This window comes from Quercus suber, unplaced genomic scaffold, assembly GCF_002906115.3.
Source record: "Quercus suber isolate HL8 unplaced genomic scaffold, Cork oak 2.0 scaffold_836, whole genome shotgun sequence".
NCBI lineage: Eukaryota > Viridiplantae > Streptophyta > Magnoliopsida > Fagales > Fagaceae > Quercus > Quercus suber.
In genome coordinates this window covers 33,867-45,993 of record NW_027070266.1, presented here as the reverse complement: position 1 = coordinate 45,993, position 12,127 = coordinate 33,867, and the positions used below count along the sequence as shown (strand labels likewise).

The 12,127-nt window shown below is 36.8% G+C and overlaps 1 protein-coding gene across 1 annotated transcript; it reads right to left on the bottom strand.

The window, feature by feature from the left end:
- Positions 1-6,631: 6,631 nt before the first annotated feature.
- Positions 6,632-10,912, bottom strand: LOC112005308 (WRKY transcription factor 44). Its single transcript, XM_065767700.1, is given in 6 exon segments — positions 6,632-7,170; positions 8,844-9,002; positions 9,440-9,710; positions 9,713-10,175; positions 10,383-10,514; positions 10,595-10,912. Coding segments are annotated over 6 exon segments (1,431 nt in total). The 5' UTR covers positions 10,814-10,912; the 3' UTR covers positions 6,632-6,983.
- Between the last annotated feature and the right edge of the window lie 1,215 nt (positions 10,913-12,127).

The window sequence follows — 12,127 nt, the reverse complement described above, 5'->3', positions numbered from 1 at the left end:
AGTAGGTAAATCAAAAAGCTAGGGCCAAAGCTCAACAGCTAGATCTCTAAAAGTCCGTCGGAGGACTGGCCACGTCTTGGGTCTTTCCTGACCCTCGGTTACAACTTCCCCCAACGCTATCCGGGGTTCGACTTCCCCGGATGGTTGATCAATTAACGGAGCATCCTCGGCAGTCTTTGTCTACTGATTCAACCGATGGTAAGGAAAACTCCTCCTCAGGAGCAACAGGCGTAACCTCGCGAATGGCAGTAGGGTAAGATACCCTATCTTCCCTTCTAAGATCAGACGAGGCATCAATCCCTGCTTGGTTGAGGGCTTCATGCCAAGTTTGAGAGCAATAATGCCTGCACACAGCAGGAACTTGAGCCGAAGGGTGGCTTCAGTCTTAGCCACCCTTCGGTGAAAGCCTCTTCTTTTGCCTCGTCCACAGAGCGCTCAGCGTCTGTTTTTGCAAAAATTGCCTTGTCTCTGGCTCTCACAGCCTCGTCCCTGGCATACTCGGCAACACCTTTGTCGTGGATTGCTTTGGTCAAACTTCCCTTCATGTAGGAAATGTCCTCTTTGGCCTTCTGTAATTGACTTTCAACCTCTTGCAAGTGGACAGTTTGATCCTCAGCTTGCTTCCTGACCACGGCTAGGTCAGAAACAGCAGTATCCCTGGCCTTCGCCATTTCTGCCAGATCCTCGGTCGCCTTTTTCAGGTCGGCCTCAGATCTCTTAAGAGTTTTAGCCGCTTCTAGGAACTTATCGCGCTCTTGCGCCAAGGCGTGACTATGGTCGCCAACCTCTTCGCCCAACCTAAAAAGGCCTGGATAGCCTGCCAGCAAAAACAAGCAGCTTTAAAAGAGAAAGAAAAGTACTAAGCAACAAAAATTTCTAGTAAAAGAATGGTTGCCAAAGGACCTACCATGCCTAGATATTTCTTAAGGTCGAAGACAACCTCTACCCCACTCATTTTCTCCAACTCAGCCATGTCAATGGGAAGAAGAAGAGATTCTCTAGGGCCTCGGCTACGAGAGCCCCCTCGTCTCCTTGAGACTCTCGTATTGACGCGTTATCCATTAGGGCTGGTCATGGAGCATGGCAGCAGGCAGCCATGCTTGGGCCTGGGGCTGCTGGATGACCTTCTTGCCTTTCTTTTGATCACCAAGCTTCAAGCCGAGGATACCTTGTCCTCGGCCTGACAAGAGTGATTTCAGGGAGTGGCTAACCCCAAAGTAAGCTGTCACTCTCGCATTTAATGCACTCAACTAACCCTCCTGGCCGCATTAATGGAGAGGTAACCCCTTGGCAGGATAACGTTGGTCAGAGTGAGCCACTTGAGTATCGATAAAACCTCTGATGGGATGGACGACCAGAAAAAAGGCGAATAGACAATCAACAGATGGAAGCAAAAGATAGGAAGATAAAAATTATAAAAGAAGAGCTAGTAAAGCCAAAAAGAGGGAGGGGGAAAAAAAGGCCTCCTCGGCCACAGGCCGAGGAGCATTCCCTCATTTGTAAGAAAACACTTAGCCATTTTTAAAAATAAGTTTGGGCATGGTGATCAACGGCCAGCACCTAAGCCTGTCAGCCCACTCTCTATAAATGTATTGTTTGGGCTTGTTGGGCTGAAAACCCAACACTCAATTCAAATTGAGTCCTTACATTTACAATTAACACATAAAATAAGTGATGCATATAAACAATATACACTAAATATGCAATAATTAATTCCCGTGAAGCAAATGGTTTATACTAAACTAGTCGCAAACCCTTGCGATGCACGGGCAAACTATTGATAACTTCCCTAATTTATATACCAAACCAATAAAATCTATCACTTGTAAAGTAATAAAATTTATCACATGTACTGAGATATTGTGATAGCCAAGAGCTTGAGATTTGATAATAGTTACTCCCTCCGTCCCAATTTTTTTGTCCTGTTTGAAAAGTTAAACTTTTTAAGGGAACATCATTTATTGTCTTGTCTACATTTTAAAAATGTATAAGTTTCCAAAACTACCCATAAAAAAATTTATTAAAAAATTGAATTAGTAAATTAATAGGGGTATAATAGGAACATTAGTAAATTAATGACTTTTATTTTTAGAAATAGGATAATATTTTGGGACATCTCAAAATGGAATAGAGGACAAAAAAAATGGGATGGAGGGAGTACAATTTAAGGAAAAAAAATACTAATACCAATTGTGGGGGGAGAAAAACCCAGCCCAGCTTATTCGGCCCAAGGCCCTAAAAGAGGAACATTCTTCATCCGAGGAGATGAAGCCTTCAGTCGGAAGCCCACGCCAATGGGGGATGCCTGGAGACGAACACGTATACCATCCGAGGAGATGCTCATACGTCCGTACAGTCTGAATTTTCAGATTCTTTCTCGACCTCTGACGGTCTCCTATCCTCTTTTGACAGGTGGAAATGACGTCAAAGGCGTGTATCTCTAAAAAAGTGAATCTTCCGTATCCGCATTCACCGGAGTATACAAATAGAACGGCCCCTAATGTTTTTGTATACACGCCCATTTCCCTCTACTCACACCAGAAACTCGTGCTTTATAGACACTATGAGGAATCTTCGCAACCCCTTAGATTACAAGCACTAAAAGACAACCCTAAGTAAGATCTTCAATCTAATAATTTCAGGTGTGAAGAAAACAAACTTCACACGGTGGTACCTGCACGATTTTCCCTCAGGTAATCCGCGTCCAACCAAGTTACACTTATGCATATGATGGGGTAACGCGAAATGCTGAGGTAACCAGGCACCGTCTCAGGTATTTAAGTACCTCCACTCTCTTCACCCCTATTGGAATTACGACCCCCCCTGCTCTGGGATTGGTACGGTCTCGTTCGCAGTGTTATTGTAGTTACATCCGGCATGATAAGGTGAATTTGTTCCCTCTCCTCGGACCAAAACCTTTCTTCCAAGATTAAAAGCTCTAAAAAAGAAAAAGAAGAGTGAAATCAAGGAAATTTGGGGTCATTAGAAAAAGAAAACTTACAGAGGTATGACGATACTCTAGCTAAGTACCAGTCGAACCAAGTTCAAATATATGCATTCAATAATGTAGTGCGAAATGATGAAACCAGGGCAAGTCAACAGGTATATACTCTTAATTTTCAAATGCTTCATAGGCAGGATCATGTTCTGAAAGGTACTGGTCGCAAATTCTAATGTGGGAAGTTAATTCTCGAAAGCTCGCGCATCGGGCATCAAGAAGCCGCAGCTCAGTATAATAAAGTGAGGCCATTCGTCCATGTGCTGCATGCATCAAAACCCTCCTCCCCGTTCGAGGGAACGTGCAGCAGAGTTTTGAGGGGCTATTGTGGGGTCCGTGGGCCTGATAGCCTCGGTCCATCATATAGCAGGCCCAAGGCCCATGCCGAGGAGCGCAAGCTATTTCTGAGGAGAAGGGGGGAAGCCTATTCTCTTGAATCCACGCCGAGGATACCTTGTCCTCGGCCTGACAAGAGTGATTTCAGGGAGTGGCTAACCCCAAAGTAAGCTGTCACTCTCGCATTTAATGCACTCAACTAACCCTCCTGGCCGCATTAATGGAGAGGTAACCCCTTGGCAGGATAACGTTGGTCAGAGTGAGCCACTTGAGTATCGATAAAGCCTCTGATGGGATGGACGACCAGAAAGAAGGCGAATAGACAATCAACAGATGGAAGCAAAAGATAGGAAGATAAAAACTATAAAAGAAGAGCTAGTAAAGCCAAAAGGGGGGGAGGGGGAGAAAGGCCTCCTCGGCCTGTGGCCGAGGAGCATTCCCTCATTTGTAAGAAAACACTTAGCCATTTTTAAAGATAAGTTTGGGCATGGTGATCAACGGCCAGCACCTAAGCCTGTCAGCCCACTCTCTATAAATGTATTGTTTGGGCTTGTTGGGCTGAAAACCCAACACTCAATTCAAATTGAGTCCTTACAAATTGTCTTTAGGCTTGGGCCACAAAAACCAACCCTACAGTAGCTAAACTTTGTCTTTTTTTTTTTTTTATGAATACGAATTTTGACAAATCCACAATTAGATTACATTTTTTTCTTATATCCTTCATACTTGCAAAATTTCGAGAAAATCAAAGATCAATAGCTTATGTCATCAATCAAATTTTTAAATTTCGAATTTTTGTAGTCTAAAATTATACGCAGAAAATAAGTTTATGGACCAAATAGTAAATAACATCTGATTGATATAAAATTTAACATGCGTTTTAAGAACATAAAGAACTTACAATTTAATGGTTAGATTTTTCAAAATATGTAGCAATGTTAATTTGTTTAGTGAAAATTATAGTTTTAAGCTACAATTAAGTTTGTAGTCAAATTTTGTCCTCAAACTTTATTCCTTTTAACAATATATTGAGCCTTTACAAATCAAAAAAAAAAAAAATCCAAGAAAAATTGTATTTAACTAAAATTTTGAAAAAGATGTAACTTGTAGCATTGATAATGAGATTATCATGCAACGATTTCAAAATAAATAAAAAATTCATAGAAGAAAATTGTAAGACTTCATATATTTGGTTTTTGTTTTTGTTTTTGTTTTTTTTTTTTTTTTTTTTTTTTTTTTGTTATTGTCAATATATGAATTTATCTTTTTATTAGATTTTGTTTAATTTAAATTTCTTCATGACCCCCCTGGAAGAAATTTTTAGAGCTGCCTCTAGTAGAATGTAACTTATCTCATTTACCTTTTAGTAAGAGATACGACATGTTAGGTGGAGAGTAATAAATACTACACACACAAATTATTTTACAACATTTTTACAAATTGATGTTATGGCCAACTTCTTATTAGTTTTCATTTAAGCTAACCATTAACATCACTTTTTCATTTACCAATAATCACTTACCACATTAGCAAGTTATAAATTTTTTTGTGAAATAGTTTGTATCTCTAGCCTTACTTATAAGGTGGATGACTTTCTTTCACATTAATTGAAAAAAGAAAAAAAAAAAAGGGTCTTTGTAAATTGTAATGATTATGCATTTTTTGTCAAAAGCTTTTTAGTTTATTTGAAACTTTTGGGAGTTCTCAATTAAGGCATATAAGGTTTAAAAATCCATCTTTTTTTACTATCAAATTATAATTAAAAAAATCATGCGCTTTTCTATGAAATGAGCATTTAAATAATGAGACTAGTTGTAATCTCAAATCTGTGACAAAATCTCTTACAGCTAAGTGGTGTTAATATCATAATAGAGGAATATATACGAAGTAGTTATGACTTATGAGTATGGGGATAGAACACATTATTATACTAATAATCATGATACAATCAAGGGCAGATAGAAGAAGAAGATGCAAATTATATAGATATAAGAGACTCGGACTATAGTGCAGTATAGAGATGTTTTGCAAGCAATTAGAATATAGTTTCCATTAATTAGATTATAGTTTCCATTAATTGATATTTAGAGGTGACTGTTTGGTGACAAAACGGCTAGCTCTAATTGGACCCGCCAAGATGGTTCCTCCACCTGTTTCATTCAAAAATTTCTATATCCCTGATATCATGATTCATGACAAAATGGGGTTCATGTTCCCCATTTTCAAATTTTAGCAACATGGCAATCATTATAAACACCACATTTGTCAAACCGTGTGGGCGGTTCTACAACTTTTTCAGTCTTTTATAAACGTATTTCCTTCATATAAAACCCGGACCCTCATTTAAGTTTGAAGATATTTGTTTTTTGTTCTGAAACAGTGAGACTATCTAACTTTATTTATACGTGATCACATGTAATGATACAGTAAAAACATGGGCGTAAAGACCACGCAGCTTTAATCAAATTCATAGACTCATTCATTCCAGTGTGCAATAATCTCACTTTTCTTTATTATTTTTTTCCACCCAAAAAACATGGTTACTAATGGTGCATCTTTGAGTGAAAATCACTGAACCATTCTTAATATAATAGAATGTTGAAAATACCAGGTTATACAAGATAAGGTTGTGATTAGAAAACAGGAGAGAGGCACAACATCCTTGGATATTCTTTTTCAATAAGTACAGGCTTTGAAGCTCTATTGCGTTTATTTCATTATGATTACTCTTTCTAGATTCTAACAAGTTTATTGTTTCCCCTCATGATACGAACGTATTTAATTGTTTACAAGATAGTTCTTATGAGGGTTCTCTCAAGCGCCCTAGTTTACTCTACTTGTTCACTACAGGTCAGTTCACCTAGGATCACGTGCATTCAAATGAATCCATGCAGAAAATGCACGTATGCATAGCCTTTTAGCTAAGGAAATTGTCAGATAAGCTATGCTGACTAAATCTTTTGATTGTGTACCAAAGATTTGGGCTTGTTTTTACGAGCAGAAAGAGTAAAATTAGTTTTCTCACATTTGAAAGCAAAAGGAGAGATGAAATCAGTCTAGCTTTATACAAACTAGATGATTATAATAATTACTATATGCTGATATACATTCAAATAATGAAAACTAGCAGATGTCTCAGAAAATTCAAGGTTAAACACGTTCACGTGTAATAAGCACATAGGGTCTATATCAGCAAAAACGCACAAATGGTTTCTGCAGTATCAAAAATTATGGAGGTTGTAACAAGAATTCAAGAACATTAAAAGAAACTGAAGTGCATATACAGATCACACAGGATATACAAGTCTACTTATTATTATATGGAGTGGGAAACAATTAAAAGATAAAGAATTACTAAGAAGCTTAACTGAGTCAGATAAAGGTGAAATGGTAACTCAGGTTTAGAGTCAACTTATGTCACCGACTAATACTTTTTCTTACCCACAAAAAGGAGAAGACAAAAAAAAAAAATAAAAAAATAAAAGAAAAAAGGAAGCTGTCTTCATCAAGAACATGAGATTCACAGGAAAAATGATCTACCATTGCAGATTGCTTTAGCCGTTTGGCTTCTGTTGCCCTTGAACTCTGAACTCTATCTGACTGATCAAAAGATGGATTGATGAAGTTTTCAATCCATGGCGTCAATTCATCATCGCTTGTCTTTACTTTTAGGGGGCAGTGAATCTGTTTCGGAGGCCACTGGATTTGTGTTCTTGACTGGCATTTCATGGTTATGTTTTCCCTCATATGTGGTGATAAAAGCTCTTGGATCATCTGATGCTCTTTCCACATGTTTGCGCACATTGCACTTGAGACTAGTACATCTATAATAACTTCTGCAAGACAGATTAAATGATGTTTAAAGGGACTATTCTATTGAAAGAAATATAGTAGCATAGTTGTCAAAACATGAATCCTATAGAAGAGTTTTTTTTTTTTTTATTTTTTTTTTTAATCATGTATTGTAAGATGCACACTTAATAAAATTTATAAAAAGTTATAGCTATGCATAAACAAAACAATATATAATAATATGGAGTAGATGATTAGCTATTAATTTTGCTACTCTCTTTGTACCACATCAGCCAACTGTTTCCAACCCTTCCCATCTTATTCAGTCCATATTCTTGCCAACTTTAAGTGATTACTCTCTCTCTCTCTCATTTGGTGGGTATTTATTCTTTCTTGCAGCTTTGCTTTGAGTTGCTGAGTGTTTTTTTTTTTTTTTTAAGCTATACACTGGGACCCCATTAAAAAAAAAAGCTATATACACTTATTATAAAAATAAAAAATAAAAATTTAAAATTTAAAATTAAAAAAAAAAATAAATAAAAAATAAAAAGCTATACATTGGGTTGATGCATTTTGGTGTTTTGGTATTGTGTTTCTTAAATCCCCATCATAAGTCCTATCTCTCCCACTTATGGCTTTGGCTAACTATTTAATATTTTTTTTGGGTTGGGGTTGTGTCTAGTGGAACTGGCTAGTTCCACTAGACACATTGAGATGCAGACAGGTGTTTAGTTTTGGACATGTGTCCGTATCTTAGCGTGTCCAGTAGAACTAGCCACTGGACACAAGCCTCTCCCTTTTTTTTAATCCTTTTGGGTTAAGTGAATCTACTTCTTAAAAAGGCTAATCTCGATATACTATATTCAACAAATTTTAGAGAATAAATTATAAATTATATCACATTAAATAATTATATATTTCAATGCATTCGTAAGTCCACTACTAGTTTATTAGAAACTTGGAACACATTCAACAACAACATATTTAACTAATAACTAATATAATCATCACTTATCTAATAATATTTAACAAAACTAACTAAATAAATCAAATATATATAAAAACCAAATTCAAGTGTGTTGTCTAATTTTTGTAAAAAGGGAGAGAGAGAGAGAGAGAGAGAGAAAATCATGGACATGATATTTCATTGGACTCAACCGTGTAGCCCAATATATTTGTGTCAAAAACAAGTCCAAAAACTTGTTGGACTCAAGTCAAAAACTGAAATATTAGCAAAAACCCAATCTTAATCTACATGTTTGATGTCTATACGTCGTCTAATACATCCAATTCCTATGATATGCATCTCTATATTGTATGATTCATGAGCATACAATATATTATTGGTTCGATACGATACATATCCAATATGTATCGTGTATCGTCCAATACTAACACCTATGCCACAAGATGATAGATGCAATACAAACTCTAGTCTGTGAACATACTTGCCACAGGCATAATGTTGGAGCTTAATTTCAAAGCTCACTTTTTCACAGAACCTATGTTTAATAGTGAACATCATGATATCTCAAAATTTTCATTTACAGAGGGTGGGAGGTGTGCCTATTGATGACAGTTACATGGACAAGATAAAGCATTGTTGAAAGGGCCACAAATTTTTGTTCCTAGTTTCTGAATCTTAAAATGCCACATTAGACGTTGGATCTGAAAAGGAAAAGATTATATCATATCCAAAGAGTAATTGAATCTTAACCTGGGATATGGATTTCCCTTGACAACTTTCTGTCCATATTTCCTCCAGCGAAAGCCATCAGTCGTAATTTCGGTATCTGTGGAGTTTTGCACCACAATGCGGGGTTCTTGTACACCTTCCCCTGGTATGCCAGCTTCGTTGGATTGATTCTCACTTTTCCTGAAGCAAAGAGCACAGTTCAGCAAAAACTGTTGCATTCAACTGGAAAGAGGAAAATGTTAATGATGTGCGCTGAAAATAAGAGAGCTCGCTGATTGTGCAAGGACAGTAGGGGAAAATACATAGGAAGAAAGAAAAAAGGCAAGCATAAATTTGACATAAGATAAACTTATACTATTTCTTTGATAAGTAGTGAGCTTTTGATTATAACAAAAGGCTGAAGTTTTTGGAACATATTCCTAAATTTAAATTCCTTAGCATATATTAGAAAACCATCAGTCCCAAAAGTTTAAGGTGTCACAAAGTGGGTCAACAATGTATATCAAGCTCTAACACCAATACTTGAGTCGAACACACCAGCTCAGATAGGGTCACTATTTTCATATACCTGTTATTGGTTTCATTTTAGGCTGCTATTAATGTTCACCTAATCATACCTTCTTTTGCTTCTGGGTTCATCATCCTCTGGCTCAATTGCTCTGCTCCCTTCTTCACATTCTCCACTAAGACCGCAGGAATTATCAGGAGTTCCACCACCAGCATTAATTGTTCCAGTTGAAACAGGATCAAAAGGCACTATAGCTTTGCCCGGATAAGTCGAAGGTGCAGATAATCCTACTTCATTCTGATTTTCTACTCTACCTTCAGAACTTTCATTCCCTTCATTGTTGTGATTAGCCCACAATGGAGTGTTGGTATCTTGACCAGCCCATCAGATACAATTGCAAGTGCTTGTGTCCCTGATGAGTTGCGCTTAGGAGGCTGAGGCTTTGAATGGCTGTGCTCACCCTTGTAGACAATCTCTGCAATCTGACCGTCCAACGATCTCTCAACCTTCTTCTTCACGGGACAATTTGGGTGTGTGCACTTATAATAACTTCTTGGGTACTCACTTCCTTTGACTTGCTTTTGACCATATTTCCTCCAATTATATCCATCATAAGAAGGTCGATCACCATTAGCCGTGGGTGGCAAAGCTTTTGCATCCTCCTCCAGGTTCTGTGATGCTATCTTTGAGGGCCCTACTGTCCGATTTGTTTCAACATATGATGGATTGTTCTGATGAAGATTTGTGCTAAGTCGGGGTCTGAAATTGTGTTTTTCTTGGTTTGGATGTTGGACAGAGGCATCAACTGATGGTTGGGGTTGTTGAAGACTAGTGTTGAAGTTTCCCTGGTCCCAAAAAAAATAAAAAATAAAATCTTAAACTTTCGAAGTACACAATTATCCAAGTTCAATTTTATCTCTGCTGTATATGTATTGCACAGGTTAGGATGATAGAACAAAAAGTAAAATAACAACAAAACAACATGAACTGCCATTACGATGCCATATATACCAGAAATGAAAGAGGTATGCTCATAGATTTTAGCAACTGACCATATTTGCCAAAAGAGACACAGTTCTCTTTGATGCAAGCTTTGCCAAAGGTTTGTATACCACAGTTGATTTGCTATCAAGTTTCAAAACCTTATCAGATGAATTACAAACAGCTGTTCCAGAGATCTCAGCCTGAAATTATCAGCCATATAAAGATCTTTAGACAAGAAGAATCAAATGAAGAAGGATATTTAGAAGAACTAGAAGGTCACCTGGGAAGAAACCAACCCAGCTGGACCATGATTCACCATTGGCTTGAACCTCACTGTCTTTGGTCTAATGGCAGCAACTGCAGTTTCTGAACATACATTAGAGGGTGAGGCATTAATGGCACCTGCGAGAAGTTCTGAGAAAGACCTGAAAGTGGAACAAGTAGGCCTTGAAGCAACTGGTTTAGCTATGACTATTCTCTCTGCTTCTTTGGTATCCATCTCCAATAATTAAATGCTGTTCTAATCACGTTTTCATGGAGCACGATTTGCCCGTATGAGCTAACAAAAAGTCTTGAACTCCAATTATCATTTGCCTGGAATATAATAATAGGGACAAGTGATAAAAAGATGGTAAAGTTAGGAAAAGTTTTTGTGGCAGTGCATAATAAATTCATAGTGTTGGTAGTGGGACTGGGTGAGGGTCAGAAATATGGAGACAAGACAAAGACAAAGAGATAAAAAAGCAAAGATACAAAGACCAAAGGCAAAAGAAAAAAAATCATATAATATAGTAAATTGTCACTTAAATTTAAGAAAATAATAGTGATTCACTTGTGCCTTTTGTTAACTCATAATGCTAAATAAGATAAATTTATAAATTGAAAAGAAGTGAAAAATACTAAATTTATACATTGAAAAGGATATAGCTTTGATATTTAGTTTAGATTTTGACGATTTAAAAGAGCGTCAAGTTCCCTTTTCATAAATAATTGTATTAAGAAACAATAGTGTTTCGTGTCTTTTGTTTTTGTTGGTAATTGATTGTACCTTAATATATTAAGAAACATTGATTTTTGTGTATTTGTCTTGGTTGATATATAGTTTTTTAATACTATATGGATGTGTATTTGAAAAAAAAAAAAAATCGCTTAACTCCAGCCCCCCCGCCCCAGCTTGAAATCCTAGGTCCGTCCCTGCTTGGAGTCCATGGCTTAAACTACTTAGAAGTTGGCTTGGAAGCCTTTTAATAGTAATATAAATATAGATAATAACTACTCAATTGGAGTCTCCACAAGTTATTATCTCCCTCACATGTAGTAGAAGAAATCATCTACGACAACAAAAATTTGCGGGAAAATTGGTGACATGTAAGGAAATAGGGCTAAGAGCAAACCTGTTGCCCCCCCCCCCCCCTCCCCTTCCCCAAATGACCGAAAGCCCCTAAATTATACATTTTTGCATTTTAGTAATATTTATGTTCCTTATAACTTTCAATTTAAATGTCCGAATAAGGTTCTGTTTGTTCTAAACATCTCTTAGAGACAATAGTTTTTAATTCTTTTATTATCTCATTTTTGCAATTTTTTGTAAAATTTACTATTTTGCCACCTGCTTTTGTGATGAGCACGAATCAGGGTTATATGGCCATTTTCCTAATTGCTTTAGGTTTTCTTTTACTATTTAGGATATTGTAGCCTTTAAGCAATTAGGTTTTCTCAATTTCTTAGATGGATTTCAGACCCTATCCCATTGTAGATTCAAAAGATCATTCATACATGAATATTCTAAAAAAATACCAGTTCATCTAATGAT